We start from the raw sequence: 23,140 nt of genomic DNA on the forward strand, positions 1-23,140 counted from the left end.
TAAATAAAATCAACCTATGAAATCAATCAACCGCTCAAGGAAAGTCATCAATCACAAGTCTTCAAATTGACAACCATCTTGATTTCCGACTTTTGGATGAAAAAAATTCCATTTTGTTTGCCCGCAGCCTCAGGGATGAGGAAAAGCTTACGGCACCTGGTATTCCCAGGCGGTCTCCCATCCAAGTACTAACCAGGCCCGACCCTGCTTAGCTTCCGAGATCGGACGAGATCGGGCGTGTTCAGAGTGGTATGGCCGTAGACGAAAGCCGCGGCGAAAAGGACAGTATATAAACACGACTGTCCAAACTCGGCAAACCGCCGGTTATTTAGAAAAAACTAAATACTTTCGCAGCGGGCGTCACCTCGCGCGTTTGTGTCTTCCTCGTTAGTATAGTGGACAGTATCTCCGCCTGTCACGCGGAAGACCGGGGTTCGATTCCCCGACGGGGAGATGTTCTTTGCATCCGGCGTAAATATTTTCCAAAGAAATTAAGCATGCAATCAACTTCTTGATCAATCTTGGAACACATTTAATTCTGAGATCCATCCTGTCTCGATACAAAAAAGGTTCATTCTTTGCTGTCCAATCACAGCTGTTCAATCACTGATCAAAGATCAAATTAAAAGATGATGAACATCAAAGATACAGATCAAATGAAAGATGATGAACATCAAAGATACAGATCAAATAAAAGATGATGAACATCAAAGATACAGATCAAATAAAAGATGATGAACATCAAAGATACAGATCAAATAAAAGATGATGAACATCAAATATACAGATCAAATAAAATATCTAAAAATCAAAGGAAGCACAATTTTATATATATAATCACACATGGTCATTTTACTCTGGCGTCATCCATGCTTGTGTCATTAAAAATAAATAAATAAATAAAATCAACCTATGAAATCAATCAACCGCTCAAGGAAAGTCATCAATCACAAGTCTTCAAATTGACAACCATCTTGATTTCCGACTTTTGGATGAAAAAAATTCCATTTTGTTTGCCCGCAGCCTCAGGGATGAGGAAAAGCTTACGGCACCTGGTATTCCCAGGCGGTCTCCCATCCAAGTACTAACCAGGCCCGACCCTGCTTAGCTTCCGAGATCGGACGAGATCGGGCGTGTTCAGAGTGGTATGGCCGTAGACGAAAGCCGCGGCGAAAAGGACAGTATATAAACACGACTGTCCAAACTCGGCGGACCGCCGGTTATTTAGAAAAAACTAAATACTTTCGCAGCGGGCGTCACCTCGCGCGTTTGTGTCTTCCTCGTTAGTATAGTGGACAGTATCTCCGCCTGTCGCGCGGAAGACCGGGGTTCGATTCCCCGACGGGGAGATGTTCTTTGTATCCAGGCATCCGGTGTGAATATTTTCCAAAGAAATTAAGCATGCAATCACCTTCTTGATCAATCTTGGAACACATTTAATTCTGAGATCCATCCTGTCTCGATACAAAAAAGGTTCATTCTTTGCTGTCCAATCACAGCTGTTCAATCACTGATCAAAGATCAAATTAAAAGATGATGAACATCAAATGTACAGATCAAATAAAATATCTAAAAATCAAAGGAAGCACAATTTTATATATATAATCACACATGGTCATTTTACTCTGGCCAGGCGGTCTCCCATCCAAGTACCAACGAACCGACTCTGCCACTGGGGGGCGCTGGGGGGCCAGCTCGCGCGTGAGTGTTTCGTCACGGAAGTCACGTTGCATCCCAGCCGGGCGGGGTTAGAGGATGAGTGCCGCAACCCGGCAGCTTCAGGCCGGCTCAGTGAACGGAGGAAGAGCTCAGACGAACGCCGGCTCCTTCTGACTTTTATTTTACCCCCCCCGGTTCTCGGTTACCGTGCGGCTCTTCAGGAATGCCCGGAGGACTGATCCAGAACAAGATCCAAAAGATCTGGATTCCCAACGAGGATGACAAGCCGGCACCCAGAAGAGGTAAAAAAAAAAACAAACCTATACTGTAATATTAATTTGATAAGTATTTACTCGCAAAGTATTTACAAGTATAACGTGGTCGCTATCTCGTTACTAATTTATGTAAATGAATAAATGATAATGTCGTTCCGACACCGCCGTTGATCCGATAGCTTTAATACTCATGTAGTCCGTGTTTTTAATTCGGTTCCCTCCGGTGTTGTGCTGCGATGCGTCCGCACATGTCCCTCAGCTGTCCCTCAGCTGTCCCGCAGCTGTCCCGCAGCTGTCCCACACCTGTCCAACACCTGTCCTCTGATTCACGTCACCGATCGGAGCCTCCATTCCCACGCGTGGCACGTCACACATCTCTGCTAAAGCAAATCGAGGCGCACTATGGTTGCTATGGTTTCCACAGTGCACCATATCCTGTGTGTGACGCTCTTCCGCTTTCTAATTGGCTGTCCGCAAGCACGCGCGCATGGTCCGACCCCGCTGTGAGATAGAGGCCAGAGAGAATGTGCGTGATGACGTATGTCTCAGGGTCAGAGGTCGGGGACTTTTTTGTTTTGTTTTGCCATTTTAAAATGTATACATTTTGTAAATACACACTATGACGACACACCGAAAGGAAATAGATCAAACGAAATTAAAGGAAGTAAATACAAAGGAAATGCTTGACAGCAACATCTCATCATTTTCACATCATTTAAGACGCTTTATTTCTGCTTCTTAAGATTAGTGAATATTCTTAAGGTACCGGTACATTTTCTTTTAGCTTCTCAGATGCTGTAAAATGAGGACATCAGGGTTATGCTATTACCCTGGTTTGCTTGGGTTTAAAGGTGAGCTATCAGATTAACCAGGGGTCCCCAAACCTTTTCCTGTGAGGGCCACAGAACGCTTCCCTTCTCTGATGGGGGGCCGGGGTCAGTTTGTACAGGATGAGTGTGACAATGGTAGGGGGGCCAAACATTTATTGTTTTCCAGACAGCCACCAAATAACCTTCTTCACAGAAAGAAAAGTCAGGAAATAAATAATAACACGATTAATAAAATAAATAATAACACTATTAATAAAATAAATAATAACTAAATAACCCTTTCCGGGTTCGTCACAGAAACAAAGTCCATGGAACATGAACTTTCTGGTCGTGTGTGTTCATCACTAAAATGGTCCCAAAAAAAAGGAAGGATGCTTTTCTTCAGAATATTAATATATTCTATCACTATCAATATTATTTTTAGGAAACAAAAGATTGAATTAGTGACCCCTCTTAAATGCACCCCATACCATTATTGACCCCCCCCCACCGGCTACTCATGTTACCGCCGGCTTTGGTCTGGTATAAAAGACTCGGCCTGTGAACCAGTTCAGCGCACGCAGAAGTGGGTCAACGTGCAGTGAGGTGGAAATGGAGGCTGCGCCGTGTCAGCGTGAGTTAACGCCGGGACGTCAGGTAAAAGGTGCTTTTAATGACTCAACCCAGACGGGCTTGGAGCCATCGGTGGACAGTCATTATTGGTTTACAACCCTCTCAGGTTCCAGAGCACATGATGTCCACTCAAGATGTTAATTCTGTCCTTGTTGCAACAAAAAGGCCATATCATAATACCCCCCCCCCCCCCCCCCCCCCCCTCCTCTATTTCACACCACTCGTAGCGACTGGCGCCCCCCACTTCGTCAACCCTCCCACAGTCATCGTGATGGTGGGTCTCCCAGCTCGGGGAAAGACTTACATATCCAAGAAGCTAACCCGATACCTGAACTGGATCGGCATGCCCACCAAAGGTATGCTGTAAACACACACACACACACACACACACATGCACACACACACACACACACACACACACAGCTGCTGCTGCAGTTTGTTCAGGGACCAGCGGGTCCAGGGTGACGTTGGGTTCAGATCCCGCCCCCTTTACCACCGCCAGGATGGCCTTTCATGCTTGTTTCTTCTTCTTCTTCTTCTTCTTCTTCTCTCCGCGTGTGCTGCAGTCTTTAATGTCGGAGAGTACCGCAGGGAAGCAGTCAAGAGCTACAGCTCCTACGACTTCTTCAAGCCCGACAACGAGTGCGCAGTGAAGATCAGGCAGTAAGTTCTGGCGCACGCACGCACACACACACGCATGCAATAGTGCAGCAGCGAACCAACGTCTCCGCCGTCCTCTAGGCAGTGTGCCTTAGCAGCCCTGAGGGATGTCCAGTCCTACCTGCAGGACGAGGGAGGCCAAGTCGCGGTGCGTTTGCCGTCACGCGCCACTTGTTTTTACAAATCTCAGCATTCTTGCGGGACATAAATGACAAGTGTCATCCTTTCTGAAGTCCTTTCGTGTTTGTTGCAGGTCTTTGATGCCACCAACACGACGAGAGAGAGGCGAGAGACGATCCTCACGTTTGGCGCCGAGAATGGCTTCAGCGTGAGTGCGATTAGGGGGAGGAGCGAAGGTACGACCTCATCGACCAGGCGGCGGCTTTGAACCGCTTCCCGTTTCCCTTTCCAGATCTTTTTCATCGAGTCCGTTTGTGACGACCCCGGCGTGATCGCGTCGAACATCATGGTGAGTCGCGGTTCCTCGCCCCCCCCTTGCGGTCACGCTTGCGGTTTGCCATCTACACGATCTTCCCTCCCTGTTCAGGAGGTGAAGGTGTCCTGTCCAGACTACCGGGACTGCAACAAGACCGATGCCATGTTGGATTTCCAGAGGAGAATTGATTGTTACAGAATCAGCTACCAACCTCTGGACCCTGATCAGCACGACAAGTACCTGATCAGCATTGACGTATCGGGGACACGTATTTAACGTCCAACGCAAAACTCCGTGAACACTCGTTCCCATCCCGTTTACTCCCCCCTCCAGGGATCTGGCTTTCATTAAGGTGATCGATGTGGGACGGCGTTACCTTGTTAACCGTATCCAGGACCACATCCAGAGCAAGATTGTCTACTACCTGATGAACATCCACGTCCAGCCCCGAACGATCTACCTGTGTCGGCCCGGAGAGAGCACCGACAACCTGGAGGGACGTCTGGGCGGCGACGCAGGCCTCTCGCCGCGGGGCCGACAGGTAGAACCAGCCCCAACCAGCCTGGCCTAAGGACCGCCTTCAGGTGTTGAATCCCGCCTCCTCTTCCTGTAGTTCTCCAGCGCTCTGGCTCAGTTTGTGGAGGAGCAGCATCTGGAGGATCTGAAGCTTTTGACCAGCCAGCTGTGTCGCAGCATCCAGACCGCTGAACACCTGGGAGCCCCGTACGAGCAGCGGAAGGCCCTCAACGAGATAGACGCCGTGAGCATCACGCCAGCACACGCAGTATCGTAGTACACGCCAGCACACGCAGTATCGTAGTACACGCCAGCACACGCAGTATCGTAGTACACGCCAGCACACGCCAGCACACGCAGTATCGTAGTACACGCCAGCACACGCAGTATCGTAGTACACGCCAGCACACGCCATATCGTAGTACACGCCAGCACACGCCATATCGTAGTACACGCCAGCACACGCCGTATCGTAGTACACGCCAGCACACAGAGTATCGTAGTACACGCCAGCACACGCCGTATCGTAGTACACGCCAGCACACAGAGTATCGTAGTACACGCCAGCACACAGAGTATCATAGTACACGCCAGCACACAGAGTATCGTAGTACACGCCAGCACACAGAGTATCGTAGTACACGCCAGCACACGCCGTATCGTAGTACACGCCAGCACACAGAGTATCGTAGTACACGCCAGCACACGCCAGCACACAGAGTATCGTAGTACACGCCAGCACACGCCAGCACACGCCGTATCGTAGTACACAGCATCACACAGCTGTATCGTAGTACACTCCATCACACAGCGTATCGTAGTACACCACATCACACAGCGTATCGTAGTACACAGCATCACACAGCGTATCGTAGTACACAGCATCACACAGCGTATCGTAGTACACCACATCACACAGCGTATCGTAGTACACAGCATCACACAGCGTATCGTAGTACACAGCATCACACAGCTGTATCGTAGTACACAGCATCACACAGCGTATCGTAGTACACAGCATCACACAGCGTATCGTAGTACACAGCATCACACAGCTGTATCGTAGTACACAGCATCACACAGCGTATCGTAGTACACTCCATCACACAGCTGTTTCCGGTCTGCTCTTCCAGGGAGTGTGTGAGGAGATGACGTACGATGAGGTGAAGGAGAAATATCCTGAAGAGATTGCTTTGAGAGATGAAGATAAATTCTACTACCGTTACCCTGCTGGAGAGGTACTTGGTATTTCTGTACACACGCCATGTAACCGCTGGCACCTTCGTACTTATCAAACCTATATTAAAAATATGAGCGTAAAGTGATTAATAGTTACGATCTCCAAAACATAACTCTACTATGTAGCAAAATAATCCAGATTATTAAAGATCCACAGAAAGTTGCATGAGAAAAGGTTAGTAGAGACAAGATAATAAAAAAACAAAAAGTTCTGACAAACGTTTAATATTCATGGAGTTTCTTTTCAGGGTGATATTCCCAAATGCATCTCGACATTCCCATCCCCAAGACAGCAGATTTTGTTTCTTCTTCGTTCAAAAGATGACAGATTTCATATAACATAGACACACATCTATTTTAGATCTAATAATTCATTCCAATTCCAGAGGTATTTCATGCAATTACCATAAAAAAAAAAAACGATAATTCCCAACCCCACCTTCCTGATTGCAGTCCTACCAGGACCTGGTCCAGCGGGTGGAGCCGGTCATCATGGAGCTGGAGAGACAAGAGAACGTCCTGGTTATTTGCCACCAAGCCGTTATGCGCTGCCTGCTGGCTTACTTCCTGGACAAGAGTGCAGGTGGGCACTACAACTCCCATCAGCCCTCTGTTTCAGTGTCATAATGACTCCAGTCTCGCCCACCTCGCTTCACACCTGTGCTTTTCTGTGGGCTTTTTGTCCCAGATGAGATGCCCTACCTGAGGTGCCCCCTCCACACGGTGCTGAAGCTCACCCCGGTGGCGTATGGCTGCAAGGTGGAGTCCATCGCTCTGAACGTGGAGGCGGCGAACACCCACAGAGACAGACCAGAGGTGACTGATATCGGTGTTGCGCATGTTGTTCAGAGCTGGACGTCTCATGAGCGTGACATGTCTCACTGCAGGAAGTGAAAAGGGGTCCGGGTACTTTGATTAGGAGGAACAGTGTGACTCCTCTGACCAGCCCCGAGTCCAACATCAAAAAGCCGCGCATCCATGACTTGGACGAGGCTCCCATCCAAGCGCTGCCTCCATCGGCGGCGTCTCTGGCCCTCTGCAGTCCTCCACACCTCCCTCTGGCTCTGGCTGGAAAGGTGCGTTTCTCGTCTGCACTCACTTCCGTTTCATCGGGCCAGATCCAAAGTATTTGAGCTGAAGTTGTACCCGAATCGGTGATTAACCTTCATCAGGACGTCCCTCAGCTGTCTCCTCTCCTCTCATATATGCTGTCCCACCCTTTTCCTGTCCTCTTCCTGTCCTCGGCCTCGCAGCACTGGCTGCCTGGAGTATTCGCTCAGTTAGCTTTTTTATCTGAGCCCTAAACACACACTTCCTGTTGCTCTGTCTTTGTTCACACTGCTTACACGTCTTTTCCTCTGCTTCCTGACACGCAACCATGAACATCAAAAGAGTGGTTTTTAATGGTAAATAAGTCTGTATTGATTCACACTTGACTTTTGCAGGCTGATACTACCGAGTAGTACCGCTGGTTCCTCTCTCTTACTGTGGGTAAAGAACAAAAAGCTTTTTATCCGTATCTGTTAGGAAGCTTTTGCTGCGGTTTGCATTTCTGTGATTCCTTCCTGCTGTCGTCGTCGTTGTCATCAGCACTACAAGTTTCTGTACTCTGGGTCACCGCTGACCGTCCTGTTCTTTGTGTTTTGCTTTATATTTGCTTGACTTAGAGAGTCTTTCAAAGGTAAACACACTGTAGAGGCGTTGCAGTGGTTTCCAGTTTTCCTGGCAATCCAATCTGACACATTTAACTTCAGACATCACTCAGAAGAGCAGGAAACATCTGCCAGGGTCGCGGCTCCACAAAGTTAGTGTAAATAGTCTTTGTGTAGTGAGGGAAAAGGTGCTCTATCTTGCAAATTGAAAAGTTAAATAAAGAGGAAATGTATTCGTCGATTTATCTGGATCTACACCAAGACTTATTTCATGTCCTCTCCCGACCACTTAGTTTTGAGGAAATCCATCCTTTAGGTTTTGAGACAAAGCAACTCACACACACACACACACACACAGGTGAAAACACAACCTCATTAGTGGAGGTACATTAGCCAACACAAAGTTAAAATGCTAAATCTGGGATTCCTTTTGATGCATTTGTTCTAGCCTAATCAAGTGTGTTATCCAAAAAAAAAAGTAACATTTTAATTTTAATACTTTCAAACAGAACAAAAATTAAAAATGGAAGAAAAAAAATTGGATGTAATATTCCATTCAGAAACAAAACGTTTGTTTTTTTTAAAGTAGAAAAATATAATATTGCAACCTATTCAAGCTCTAATGAGCTCATCTGGTGTTTTCTCAGGCTCTAAAAATATTGGAAAATTGGCATCGCAACAGCAGAGTGTCTTCAGCTGGCTGGCCCCGCCCCCTCACAGCATTTTGTAAAGTTCATAACAGTTAATAATTATCATTGTAATTATTGTAATAAGGTCTAATGACGGCACCAGCCTGTTCTGAAAGCAGGATACATTTGTTTTGTTTCTCACAGAGATAATTGTTGCAGTTGGAGATGCCGTGCGTCGTTGCAGAGACGTTATGTTGTGTCAATGAAATAAATAAAACACTCGATCATTATAGTTTTCATTTAGTGGCCTCATGTTTTTTTTACTTATTCCACCTGTTTTTCCTGAGATCATTTTAACAATAATCCAAATTATAATGTCCGAGCAGTCAAAATGACCGCTATGGTCATTCTAGTGGTTGCAGAATTCTGGTATACCGAGTGTTAAAGACGGAGCAAACAGAAGAAGAAACGGTGAGACTGGGGCAGATGTTTTCTTGTTCGAGCGACGCACGTTTTCCAGAGGATGAAGGCGGAGTCGTCTGTTTTTGACGTCCAGGCACTGAGCCCAGATGTCGCATTTGTCCGAGGGTCTGCTCAGGGAGTTTGTGTGTTTGCTCAATCACATGGAAAATTAGAGGGAACATTGGTTGTAACGCTGCTGGTGCCTTTTCTTTGTGTGTTTTCCAGAAGCTGAGAAGAAACTCTTCCGGGCGTCGCGACGTCCTGCAGCTCTGCCAATGAAATGACTCCAAAGGGTGACGTGGCTCGCTAACAAACACGCCGTGAAGACTGAAGAGGGACGATATTATATTTAAAAATAAAAAAATGATCGAGTCTGTCAAATCGAGTAGACACAGAATGTTGCTATTGTTTAAAGATAATTATTTATGTTCAAATATATTTATTTAAAAATGAGACTCTCAGTCAGCTAATGTCTCTCCTTTACTGATGAGTCAGCATTTTTTTAATATATAAAACGTTCACTCCATTTTTCTAAGTCATACTTCAGTTGAATGAGCTACAAAATCATGTTATTTTGCACGCTGGGGCTACATTTGTACTGAAGTTTGTTTGTTTGTTTTTCATGTCATGTTACTTCACAGCAAAGGTGAGGATTTTGCCGTAGAGTGCCTGCAGTGCTTGTTTTTCAAGCCTCATCCAGCTTCTCGTTCCGTTTCTCTTGAATTGATTGCACGAGGAGAGGCACCACATTTCACCCAATAACTCATTTCAGTGTTTTCCTTTTCACACTTTGAATATTTATTTCCATTATGTCGCGTTTTGACAATCATTTCCCTTCTCTGATGGGTTGTTTTTTTCTGTAAATGTCCGCGACGCACACATTTCAACATTTCTATTTTTATGACAACAATGCGTGCTGTTAATAATATCTTTGTAAATGTTAGTGTACATATAACAGGCGATGACTTAAAGATGGAGCCTTTTAATCAAACTGGGTAAGTTTTTTTTGCACTGATAACTTGGCACTGAATGGAAGCAGGATTAGTTGCTGACCTCTCAGTGAAACTTTCATGTTTGCTTGAGATACTCGGACTGTGTATTTAAATTATAATATTTATTTTTATGTAGTTATGGATGATTGCTCGGATTAAATGCACTTTGTTTTCTTCGATGCGCGAGAAGACTGTGTGTTCTATAGTTGAGTCTCATTAGCTGGACCAATAAATTAACTTTGGGAAAATACGCAGGTTCCTGTTTGCCTTTGTGTTTCCATTCATGGAGCTGATGTCTGAACACACAGAACCTTTGGCATGCCCACTTTGACTATGTCACTCATTCATAAAATGATTAGTTACACAGAAATCTCACTGAAGGTGTCCAAAGAAAGGACTCAGGACTGCAGTGACTTGCCTGGACACAGGCCAGGGGACCATTTTCCCAGCATCCACTGAAAGTATCTCATAGTCCGGTCCATTATCATCATCATCATCATCATCATGACTGGGTGTCTCTATCACTCCCTTAGCATGACTTAGCAGGTTGTCCTCCTCTGCCTGCTTAGCTCAGTCCTATTAGTCGGTCATGTGTCCCGTATAAACTCTGAATAATCTCGTCTTCATTTACCCTCTGCACACAGAGTTACACAACATACACACAAGTTGTGTAACTCTGTGAGCAGAGTACACAACATGCACACAGGTCCAGCCAGGCACACACACACACACACACACTCACCCAAACAAACTCTTTGACCCGTGTGGACAACGAAGCGAACTAATAATAAAAAACCAGGAGGAGACAGAGTTATATCTTAAACCTGACTGCAACATTTATCATCTTTTATTTTTGTCCCCTGAAGAATGTAAATAAACAACTATTTGATGAAAGGTTGACATAGTTAGTGTGAAACTAATTATGACATGTTATGTTTGTTTGTTTATTGTTTGTTTCAAGCAGAAGAAAAAACCCCAAAATGAATACATAATACCTTTATGTGTACAAGAAACCAGAATTTGGCACAACATTTTTTTTTGTCCAAAACAAAACACCAAATGCCATGTACACAAGAAATTAAGGATTCCTTATATAGAGCTTGAAAAGGAGTGGGAAGAAGACAACTTATTAAACTAACATATCAAATCTATCAGACCTCTAATAATGTAACTAACAAAAACTAAACAGATTAGGAACATAACAGTGCACATTACGAAATAATGAATAAACAACATTTTATATGCAATATATTTCAATAATTATATACCAGCATTGGTAAGAAAGAGAAATTTATATAATGGGCCAGTTTTAACATTAAGCCCCGCCCTCTCTGTACAGAGATGAGACCAAATTAATTAATTAATTTAAACTTTAATTATGTTTGGAGCTGATGATGACAAATAAGGTATAAAAGCGCTGCTGGGAACTACTGACCTATATAGATAAACCCCTTTGCACCTGTAAACATTCATTTATGTCTTTATGGCTTGTTAGATAGGCTCGTTAATCAGAATCACATGCTCACCTCTGAGGCTTTATCAAACACACCTGTCCTCAGACGGGAAACGTCAATGTCACACATTCCTTGGAAGTTTACTGGCTCGACATGGAAAGCTTCCCCGAGTCGAGGAGATGACCTCCTGGTCCTTGAGACGCCGCGGCCCTTTGCTTCCGGGAGGCCCGCACCAGTTTACAACGCTAACGCAGTTTTATGAACCGAAAAACTGACAAAGCATTTGTAGCATATTAACATTGGCATTTTCCACAAAGAGTTCAGAGTGCATTTCTCAGCCTCTGCTCTGGGCTGATACGGCTGCTGCATATTGAGATCATACCGCGTGTATTTATTGGTGCTGTGATGTCAGAGGAAAGGCCTCGACTGTGTGCTGATGGGAACAGCCTTTACATCCTCTGTGATTTCCTGACAAGTCAATCAAACTGTCGCTAACGTCTAGGCGTCATCACTTTGATTTGACTGGAAACAAAATGTGCTGCAAAGGTTTTAGAAGCGTAATAAACCCAGGCATTCTTCTATTTAGTCATCTAAGAGGAAATTAAATAATATATTTTCCTCAGAAACTTTATTTGTCCCTGTTGGCATCACGTTTCTTTTCCTTTAACTCAAAATCAGCAACTGAAGTAAAACTTAAAGAAAACGTTGCACATATTAAGTGTCTTTGTAATTTGTTGTAATTTATTGTAATTTATGTAATTTATTGTCATTCGTTGTCATTTTGCATCAGTGGTGTAATTTAGTTTAAATTTATTGTTAGTTTGCATCGGTGGTGTAAAATCATTTTATTTTTCTAATGTTACTTTGCATCAATTGAGTAACTGAATATTGGTTTTATTTTTATTTGTATTGTGTTACATTTGTATTGTTAAATGTCAATGATTTATGTACTAAGGACTTTCAACGGAAACAAGACCGCAAGGGCTTTTTAGAAATGCTCCTCTTAGACAGGATGTTTGACTTTATTTGTACTGTAATACATGCTACTGTGTTGAGGTTCTTCAGGATACAGAGCCAGGATATTTAAAATACTTTAGACAACATTGACAGCCATTTCTCAGCATTTTCATTAGTATTCTTGATTCATTCTTCAGTTTTCTCGACTGCTTATCCTGTTTCGGGCAAAGGGAGGCTGGTTTGTACAGTGGTTATGGTTTATCTGGATCAGTGTGTCATGTTGGATTAATAATACCAACTAATCTGATAAAAGAACATTCGTCTGAGCTGTGCTCTTACAATGACTGGAAATTCCTACCCCGTTCCCCCCCCCCCGTTCCCCCCCCCGTTCCCCCCCCCCCCCCCCCCCCCCCGTCCCCCGTCCCCCCAAAAAAACCTATTTCCAAACATGCAAATAATTTCCATTAAGTGTTCCCAGCATGACTCACCTTCACTGACCATACAGATGAATGAATCAGAGGAACTCGGGTCCCTCTTACTGGGTTTGTTTGAACCGGTATGAAGGGATAGGGCGCCCCCTACAGGTAGGAGATTGTTAAAACCAGATTTCGACACCTTACGTCGTAGGGTGTCGAAAACCGCTCAGCTCTCCTGCCGAAAGTCCAAAACACACATATTACAAAATATTTATAGCAATAAAACACAACATACTTTCTGTATACGAACAGTTGAATGTTTTTCCAGGCAGTGGCGCAGTGGTTGAGAGGGTCGTCCTATGATCGAGAGGTTGGCGGTTCGATCCCCGGCTCAGGCGCATGTTTACACTGTCGTTGTGTCCTTAGGCAAGACACTTCACCCGCATTGCCCGGGCGTGTGCACACGCCGCGACCAGCAGCAGCTCAAACTGCTGTAGGCCAAATTGCCCTCCACAGGACAGATTAATAAAGTATTAGTACATATACATAGATACATATATGTACATGTACATATTGTCTTCGAACCTACAATCTTCTTGTACATTTTTTGGAAAACAGAACAGAATCTCTTAAAAACATTTTCTCAATCACAATTCACATTCACATACAAAGAAATACATGTTTTAATTTAATATGAACCTTAATTCCACAGTTTAACATCCCTTACTGACATGTGTTCTTACTTTGGGTTTCTCGAGACACATCGCTCTTCTCAAGTCATAAATACTGTCCCTCATCTGGAACAGATTTTGGATACTTTGTGCTAACTAGTCATTTTTTGGTTTGTACATTATTAAATCATGCTGTAAGCATGCAGTACAGACCTTCCTGGAGCTAATGTAAAACGTTTCTCGGTACTAATACATGGAAATGAGTATTTAGCAAGAGCACCCACTAGATGGTGCTTTAAGATAAATATCTGAAACGATAAACTGCAATAAAGCCTCTATGCACAGACGATGTTAACGTTCTAATAATTACTTTCATAGCCTTTCTAACTTTGACATGAGAAATCCAACAGTAGTTTTTTGTGTGTGTAGTTTATGTAAAAGTAGAACTATCACAGCATATAAAATAAAGATTCATTTCCTGATTTTTTTTTTTTTTTTTTACTGTAGACTGATATATTTCAAGTTCCACCACAGCATTATGCATCATGGTTTATCTCAGAATAATTACATTGTATACATATAATTGGATATTATATTGTATATAACTTATCATTTTGAAGCTGTACTTTTTACTACTTTTGATTTTGATGCTACCAAGTAGCTTAACCTCTGATAGTCATTTATGAGTATTATTCTAAATACTGACTCATAAAAGGTGTAAACAATAATTGCATCAACGCCAAACACTTACTTTAAACAAATATCATTTGGCTTTTCAGGTGTCTTTGTCTGCAGGTATGAATCACTGCGGCGTGATGAAGAGGCTCACAGGGAACATCACTAGCTGTAGGCGAGCGGGTCCAAACCATTGTTCTGGCTGTCAGCAGAACGAATGCGGGTTCTGTCTTTGGAGGTCGAGTTAAAACAATGTTGAATGTTCAAGTGCTGCAATGTTTTGATATTCTCCTATTGGGGAGACGGGGGGCTGGTCAGTGTCGTGTAAAGTAGAGTTCAAGTGGGAGGAAGGTTTATTTGTGACAGTGTGAACCGAGCAGCACGTACACACACAGTCAGTCCGGTGTGAGTTATCCTAGAACTCATTTCACATACACTATGCACATAAACAGCTGATCAGCCGGCACGATGCAACAGGTGCAGCCTCTATTGCTCCTCATTCGGCTGTTAAGACGTGTATCATTTGTCATTTCTGCATTTGAGCGGTTTTATTGATTACATTCACAAACGGCATCCTAATCTGAAGGAATCCAATCGACAGTGTGCACGATGATGAAACAAACGTTGTGTAAAGCAGACTTCTTGAAACTCCTCCCACTCTCAGCCAGTCGATTGGTCAGGAGAAGGCTCCATAATCCGCCACGTTCGATTTCAAACAGATCAGATGTTAATCCTTCCTGTTTCATTCCCTTCCTGTTATCTTTTCATCAGAGTCAGAGCAGTCGGTGTAAAGCCAAAACGGATGTGTTCACTACCCCGAGAAGGGGGGGGGGGGGGGGGATTAAAAACCGCTCTGCCACCTCCCTGCTAGATTATGATTTTAGGATTATGGGTCCATTCATCCAGAGGATGAAGCCACCCACGTTTTAGATGACTTGGGGCACAGCTATGATTTATTAAAGGGAGCCAGTCTACAGAGATCAGACGTGCACTATGCGATTAATAAAGTGCTTAGCAAGAAACTACATGTTCAAAAACAATGTTAATTTAATGCTTTTAATTTCAACTGTTAAAATGCTATAATGTGCAATAATAATGTTAACTATAAATATGCAGCGGTTCATCTAAAATGTAAACAAAATGAAGCAGCAGAAAATTGAAACACATATTTGTTTTTGTAATTTAAACTGGGTTGATAAGTTCGCTTTGGTATAATAAAGCAGAACACGCACACACACACACGCATTTGTGAGCGCGTGTGTGTGAGTTTGTGTGTGTGTGTATGTGTAATCTGTAATCAGTGCGCGCCGCCGGAGGACGAGCGATTAATGCTCATCTTTACTTCCTGGTGGATTAGTCTCTGGGCATCGTCACGACAACGGTGGGAGGACGTGATTCGGGCCAGTGTCCCACTCCATCCCCTCTGCCTCGCTGCTTCACTCAGGTTTGTCTCTCCAGTCATGCAGTGACTCAGTTTACATCACAGTTTGAGGAGATTTTAATTCATTCTACAACAATTCAACATAAATCTTTTTCATTGTGCACCAAATGACAGCCGGAGTTAGCTGCTGGCTTTTATTTGCCATTTCCCTGAGCACCGTTTGATATTGGACACACTGAATATCGATCAGGCTACTCGAAACATCGACAAATAAATGCTTCTGTAACACTCAATATATCAAAATCAGAAACAATTCAGCATGTAAATGTTACATATTTTACAGCCTTTAAAGATCTCTCAGCACACAGTTTTATCTTGGTTTAGTTAAGTACAGGACTTTTCATCACAATGTGTGTGTGTGTGTGTGTGTGCAGGAAAGAGGTTCTCTGTTCAAAACCCGATTACATAACAAGGAAATGTTTGAGATTCATGAGACAAAAGGTTAGGCCTGATTAAGTCACACACATGCTGTGTTCTGTGTAAGGCTGGGCGTCATGTGACCTCTGATCTCACCTCTGACCTCCGACGCCTCATCTCGACCACGTCACCTGTGTTTGGTAAACGGGTGTGATGCTGCTGATCCGTCTGGTCGTGGACCCGGCGCATCACATGTGAACTAGGAAAGCACTCGGAGACTGTAAACCTCCACAAAGTGGGAACTCAAATGTCAGTAACTTGAAGATAGAAAGACTCCGATATCGGTAAATGGGAAAATCCGGATATTTTTTTTTGTATCCAGGCGGGTATCCGGAACCGGATATAGGTTTGACGAAAACAGGTTACATGCTGATGCATTTACTGATGAATCTTTTTATGTAACTATTGGCAAGAGACAGAATTAATAGCACAAAACACACAAAAGTACACGCACACACACACACACGCGCGCTTACATTTCCTGTCACCTCTTCACACACAAATCAGTGGACGCGCTGCATTGCTTGGCCAGATAGGAAGCTGCAGCACCGCTCATCCACATGGGAAAGAATTTAGCAGCAATTCCCAGCAGTTATAACTCACTTTCCCACATGTCAATGTTTGATTCACCCAAAAGCCAAAGGGGACCGACGGGGTGAATGCAGCAGGACAAACCGGAGGGAACCTCCTGACCTGGAGGATTGCGTTTGCTATTGCTGTGGCGGTGTGGATGTTCCGTTGGTTATAAACCATTGTAAAGCGTAGACTTTAATTTAAGATAATTGTGTAAAATAATAATTTGATGTGGATTCCAGATGATTTTGTTAACAGAGGAAAGACTAACTTTAGCCCGTGGCTGCTGCTGCTGCTGATTTCTCTCCAGGGTGTTGCACTTTATTTTCTGGCTACTGTCTTACACACTGACACAGAAGTTTTCTGATTGCTGCAAGGCTACATGGTTTTAAGAATTAAAGGTTAGGTCCGGAAGAGTCGCAGTCTTTCCTGCAAGGTAATGCATTTTAGATCGGACCATGACCTTGTCTCAAAGTCATAACGATGAGCTGTTTCCATATTTTACCCACACGGAATCTCCCGTGGCTGTATTGAATGTGAATGTTTTCGTTTGGTCAGAGTTACGCTGGTGGATACCCGGAACAGCGAAATGGGAATTCAGATTTAACGTAAAAAAAACTGACCCAATCATCACCACGCACTATTAATATGCGCAACAAAGGGGGGATGACAGAGGGAGAGAAGGATGGGTGGAGTGAAAGAGAAAAGAGTGTGAGTGGAATGAAGAGGGACTTGTCAAAACTTGGCCTCGTCGACTGCTTTTAGCGTTCTGCTCTTGTTCAGGCCGGCGTGTCGGCGTTTATGTTCGCTCGCATGCCTAAAGACTCGCTGAAAACGGCTTTCAGTGTAGAGAAGCTCTCGAGGTTACGCCAGTTCGAATTATTATTGGGTCTCAAACCAACCCTAATGCCTCTATACTTCTGTTTGCTTGGGCTAATGTATTTCTGACTGATATCTGCGAGAATTAAAAAAAAAAAAATCAAGTTTCCAATTTATTAAAGTTTAATTTTGAATTTCTAAAATTGTTAAATTATTTCTGGTTTCAGATACAAATGTTAAAGAAACCCCCGAGACCATCTCAAGACTATGAGGAACTCCTCTAATGTCAAGTGGGAAATATTTTTCATCTCATTTTTAGAAGTCTTTTTTTCTCCTACAGGTCGGCATGGTGGCGCAGCGGGTAGCACTGAAGGTTCCGGGTTGAATTGAGTTTGTATGTCCTTCTTGTGCCCATATGGGTTCTCTCCGGTTTCCTCCCACCTCTAAAATCATGCATCTTAGGTGAATTGATCATTCCAATTAGTCCATAGGTGTGTGTGTGTGTGTGTGTCTTTCATGTGGCCCTGCGATGAGCTGGCGTCTCATCCGGGGTGGACCCCGCCTCCTGCCTCTCGCCTGTAGCCAGCTGAGCCGTGACCCTCAAGGCGGCTGTAGACAAGACGATAATGATCGTTTACAAGAAAATGGATGGAAGGAAGTTTTCATCAGGCAGCTGATGTGTGACTGTGCTTTTTGGGGGGGTACGTCAGAACGCGTTTTTGCGTTCATGGAGAAAGGAAGTTCTTTTCCAGGGATCACATTTCTGCTTCAGCCCAGAGCAGAACAACCGAACATCTTGCAGGTTTCACATTTTCAGGGGCGATGTGACGAAGGGCGTTCAGTTTGCTCACCTCTCTGCTGGACGCCACTGGACCTTAAAGGACCCTTTGAACCCTTCCATGGCCCTCCTAAACCCTTTAAAGTGTCCCGGAACGCCCTTAAGTGTGCGCCTCCCCATAAAAAAAAAAGCAATTCACTTAAATATCTGCGGCTATAGCTCCAACAGGACGAGCGGCTCTCGTGATGAGGAGGTTGTGAGCTGTAATCCCATTAAGACCCAGTATAAGAGAGGAATGTGAGGGATGAGTCTGGCTTGACGTGAAACATAATGGAGCTAATCTCACCACAGGGTAGAATCTATCGGGGGATGATACTACCCCTTAGATTAAAAAGAAATAGCTTCAAAGGAAATCACGTGGCTCTTGTTACATACTCTCGTGTGTGTGTGTGTGTGTGTGTGTGTCTTGAATTAGAAAATACCGTTGCCTAATTATAAACTGGTATTCCATGCATCTTTAAATAATCTGCTTTATTGCATGCATTCAGAGCAGAAAATCAAAAACTGAACAAAACAAATTACCTCGAGTTTACGTCCTCTGAAGAGTCTTACTTTGTAATAGGTAATTTCGAGCAGCAAAGGCAGCGGTGGAACGTGAAATGGAGACGGCCGTCACCAGCATGAAATGAAAGATAAAGAGAGGACGATAAAAAAAGAAGAAAAAACGCTGCCATTCTGGTCCAGTCTGGGATGCAAATTCAGTAATTGATCCTGGTTGCTCGTGTATGTGTGTGTGTGTGTGTGTGTGTGGGGTTACAGCCTGTCTTGTTCTGACTCAGGGATGTGGAAGAGGAGGAAAGGTCGCCTCCTGGGAAAACAAAGAGGGAGAGAAGGAAATTACAGAAAGAGAGGAAGACAGGAGCTTCTCTAACAGAAGGAAGTTTTAAAAGTGGAGAATAATGGAAGGTAAAATTAAAGTGTTTTAAAAACAAAACCAAAATTGCTGCGTTACCCTGGAGGTGCAGCAGTTCAAAGATTTCAACCATGAATCAACAGATCCTTGGTTTAAGGCCAGATGTGAACCTTGTTCCATCTTGTTCCCACGTCTCTCCTCTTGGTTTCTGCTTTCACTGGTAATTAATTATAATACATAAATGTATATATGGCCTGGAAAATACCTAAAAGTAACACAAAAAAGTTGGGGATTTCCCGTCTGGCAGCAGAGGTGCTCAAGATTTGTCAATTTAGAGAGTTGTGTAGCAGAAATTAAACTTGAACCAGATTAAATCAAAATGTGAGAAAAGAGACCTGAGGAGGAAACTCTGTACATTAAGAACTAAATGAAATATATATATGAATAATTGTATAAAATTACATGTCAATAGCATAGAGCGCTGTACAGCAAAACCGGTGATTTTTTTATCTTCCTTGACTTGTAGGCCGAGATGAGAATCACACCATCAACCCATTCTACCCCCAGAGCCACAGCTGTCCTGGTGTGATGTCACTTCCCATATTGACAGACATACAGTTCTGACACCTTTCACATCTAAGATTTGAAGTTAATTTAAGGTACAATGTAAGAAAAGTGTGTTCTGGCAGCACATTATGAAATGATAATACATCCACTGGTATTCCATCACACATTTTATACAGCATATTTTGCCAATAATGCAGGGAGAGTTTTTTTTACTTGGTATAAGAGCTCCAAATCTGAGGTGTCACTGTCATATAGTCTGTTTTTAAAAGCTGCCAGAGCCATTATAACACAGAACAGATGATAATGGATATCTGTTCTCTATCCATGGATACAATCTGAGCTATTTAGATCCTTTGAAATCACATATTGCATTAATAAACAGTCAAACAAAAACTTCCAGATTAGTGCTGCCCAAATCCACGATCCAGAGTCACCGAGCCGACCTAACGGCCCTGAAGAGATCAGCGATCAGGGTCAAGGTCACAGTGAAGGTTAGAGGGGGGCGTGGGTCATCTGCAGGGAATTCTTCATCACAAACATTTCATATTGAAATTAGATCAAACCCTTTTTAATCTGACTGTCCATGTGGCGTATTGTAAAAACATGAGTCATTTGAAATATCTGTTTCTGTAAAAGTGCTCATAAAATGTTTTTTTACTAGCATGCTCATACGAAGCACACACTTCTTCTTCTCGTCACTCAGCACCAGAGTTAGGAAATCTCCGTGCCTGCTTTTAAACGTGGGATCGCTAACGTTCTCTTCATCCCGCCGGCTATAAATATCTTCTATCAGAAAGGGATTCTAATAAAGTTACGTTCAAGTTGTTTTTTCTATCAAACTCTTGCCATAATGAATTTTTACGAACGTGTGTGTGCGTGCGCTTTTGACTGATAGTTGGGAAATATCTGGTTTTCATCATTTCTGCTCCAGTCTGAGCAAAGCCCCGCTGCAGGAATGAGGGTAAAATGTCAGGAGAAAAGGAACAGCTGGTCAAATCATCAGGAAGGAAAATCCCACGGCACTGAGGACCGTCAGGAATACAGCATGTCGAGATCGAACATGAGAAGCCAAGATGACTCGCTTGGCTTCTCATGATTACAGAAAAAAAGAGAAATAAATGAGAAGAATGAAAAATGACAAAAAGATGTGTTTTGTCCTTCACTGTGATGAGATGACGACGATACCAACGTTGTCGACATCCCAGATGTCGTGCGAAGTCCCGACGCATTGCTCAATCTGTCGTCATCAGGCAGACTTCATCCATCAAACCACTCAACCTGTTGATGAAGACGAGGAGTGAACGGCCGAAGACACCGCTTTTGGCTCGACGAGACCGACTGAGATGGAACGACTAAAGAAAGCGTCGTCACCGTTTGTGCGTGACCTGCCACAGCGCTGGTGAGACACGGACCGATCCCGCTGGATGTGCAGACAGCTCCCAGGAAAACAAGCACTGTACGCAGTGAAACAGGAAGTTGTTGCAGTGCTTTTACACCGCATTGCTCTATAAATGCATCATTTACAGAGCTTGCAACCGCTCTCTAAAAGAATACCACAACTGTGTGAGTCCGTTTGTTGCTCTCCGCTGGTTTCCAGCAGTAGACGATCAATCACAAGGGCAGCCTCGCCGTCGCTCCGTCGCTGCCTGATGAGGTGGTTGCAAACTGAGGCCACATTCGCTTAAGCAACACGCCGTGTGTCTGCGTTGTGTTTGTTTTCCCATCAGCTTGTAAATGCAATGTGTTTTGATCACCCTAACCCTATAGTGTGCCCCCCCCCCGCCGCCCCGGGCCTCACTATTTGTTCACCTCCAGTGCGTGTGTGACTGAGGTTGCAGCCATTTGTTTACTGATACTTGGAAATACAAATCTCTATTTGAAATAATTCACATCCTCATAATATAATAACAAGCTAGTAGTTTTTATTTAACAGTAGATTATGGTGTCAATAAGCTTTTAATGCAGCTTTATTCATTTTTAGAAATAACTTGAACAACTCGAGACCTGCTCAAAACAAACGTTAAATGTTTTCAGAATTTTGAAATTCAAAAAATTATTTAATATTTTGCTCTTTTGAGTAGGTCTTGAGTTGCTCAAGAAAAACGCACCAATGGAGTATAAAAAAAATAAAATGTAAGAGCTGTAATAGACACTGGTTTTCAAAGTAAAACAAACAAAAAAAGAATTCCTGCCACAGGTTGTATCGCAACGAAAACTCTGAGCAAAACAGGAAATGTATAAAGATGCATTATAAGTGTCCAGCAGAGACAGCGCATCGCAAGCATTGAGATTTCTTTTTCTAAAGTTGTGTGAAAAAGCCAAAAGAATCTACAGTCACCATTAAGTCCAAATGCAGGTAATTAAATAAAACTTAATTAAGATAAATTAAAATTGAACACAGCCACATGGCCAATTATTTTTGCTTTTCACAAGAAAAAATGACATTTTATTTAATGTGTGTACTTTTAAAACAGCTTTCAGAATGCAGATGTTTTTGCTGTTAGGTGTATCAAGGTTGTTCAGAGAGATGTCAGCTGTAACTAGCTAACTAAATCTGGGCTTATTTCATATGGACAAATACACAGCACCAACAAATACGGTACCTTCCAGTTCAAATATCGTGATTGTGCTGGATACTTGCAGCCTGTTTCTTCACAGCAAGAACCAGCCATCCTTTTGGAGCTGGCATGGACGGGTGTGAAGGACTCCCAGACACACACATGCTGTTTCACACCCGAGCCAGATTGTGAGGAAACTGTGGGAAACAGGGTGGGGATGGAAATAAAAGCTCACAGAGTAAATAATGCGTCAAAAGATATCTGATAAAGTGACATGAAATCGCTCAATCGAGGCAAATCGAGGTCTAACCAGTCGCTTTGTGTCGCAATGGGAAAACCGAAAACCACTGCAAGCAGAGGGGGAAAGAAAATAAACTCTTGTGAACACACAAAGTGACGGACGATAAATCACAGAGAAAACACTGAGACCCGACGAGAGCGCAGTGAAGACGCTTATCGACATCGCGTGAATTCATCACACGCTCATGCACATTAGCAGTAACTATTTATGCTGATTGATTGTGTGCCCAGTTACTCTGCTGCGTTCTAATACTTATACTCCTACTGCTAAAATATATAACATTCAATTCAATCTAGAAAAAAAAAGAATTGGATGGCATTCAAACAAACTTAGAACTTCACTGACAACCAGAAACCTGGCAGATATGATACAGGGGGGGGCCACACGGTGGCGCAGAGGGTAGTGCACAACCCACTGAGCCTATGCTAATGCTCTAGCAAGCATTAGCATATCGGTCTACCTGTCTCTTACAGCAACAGGTTGTCCAGGAATTACAGCGCTCTGTTATTTTAGGGCAGCACATCTGGCGCACACCTTTTAAATACTTTTAGTTTTTGTCTAGTAACAGATTAATAAATGTCTCAACTTCTATTGTGTGTTGATTTTGAATGCATTTATCAATAGCAAAAACTATGTAC

General features: G+C 43.4%; 1 protein-coding gene and 4 non-coding genes across 5 annotated transcripts; 3 read left to right on the top strand and 2 right to left on the bottom strand.

Moving 5' to 3' along the window:
* Window positions 1–144: 144 nt before the first annotated feature.
* On the bottom strand, window positions 145–263 carry LOC137911174 (5S ribosomal RNA). The gene has a single exon (XR_011106096.1). It is a non-coding gene; the product is annotated as a 5S ribosomal RNA (ribosomal RNA).
* A 118-nt stretch (window positions 264–381) lies between these two features.
* On the top strand, window positions 382–453 carry trnad-guc (transfer RNA aspartic acid (anticodon GUC)). The gene has a single exon. It is a non-coding gene; the product is annotated as a tRNA-Asp (tRNA).
* Window positions 454–1,040: 587 nt separating this feature from the next.
* On the bottom strand, window positions 1,041–1,159 carry LOC137911176 (5S ribosomal RNA). Its single transcript, XR_011106097.1, has one exon. It is a non-coding gene; the product is annotated as a 5S ribosomal RNA (ribosomal RNA).
* Window positions 1,160–1,277: 118 nt separating this feature from the next.
* trnad-guc (transfer RNA aspartic acid (anticodon GUC)) lies at window positions 1,278–1,349 on the top strand. Its single transcript has one exon. It is a non-coding gene; the product is annotated as a tRNA-Asp (tRNA).
* Window positions 1,350–1,430: 81 nt separating this feature from the next.
* pfkfb3 (6-phosphofructo-2-kinase/fructose-2,6-biphosphatase 3) lies at window positions 1,431–10,212 on the top strand. Its single transcript, XM_068755399.1, has 14 exons — window positions 1,431–1,961; window positions 3,604–3,732; window positions 3,943–4,039; window positions 4,118–4,184; window positions 4,290–4,364; window positions 4,449–4,505; window positions 4,584–4,708; window positions 4,806–5,013; window positions 5,086–5,232; window positions 6,122–6,226; window positions 6,681–6,810; window positions 6,916–7,043; window positions 7,115–7,303; window positions 9,196–10,212. The coding sequence occupies exons 1-14, from the start codon at window positions 1,883–1,885 to the stop codon at window positions 9,247–9,249; spliced, it is 1,590 nt and encodes a 529-aa protein (XP_068611500.1). The 5' UTR covers window positions 1,431–1,882; the 3' UTR covers window positions 9,250–10,212.
* The last annotated feature ends 12,928 nt before the right edge of the window (window positions 10,213–23,140 follow it).

This window comes from Brachionichthys hirsutus, chromosome 22 (genome assembly GCF_040956055.1).
Source record: "Brachionichthys hirsutus isolate HB-005 chromosome 22, CSIRO-AGI_Bhir_v1, whole genome shotgun sequence".
In the NCBI taxonomy this organism is placed as follows: domain Eukaryota; kingdom Metazoa; phylum Chordata; class Actinopteri; order Lophiiformes; family Brachionichthyidae; genus Brachionichthys; species Brachionichthys hirsutus.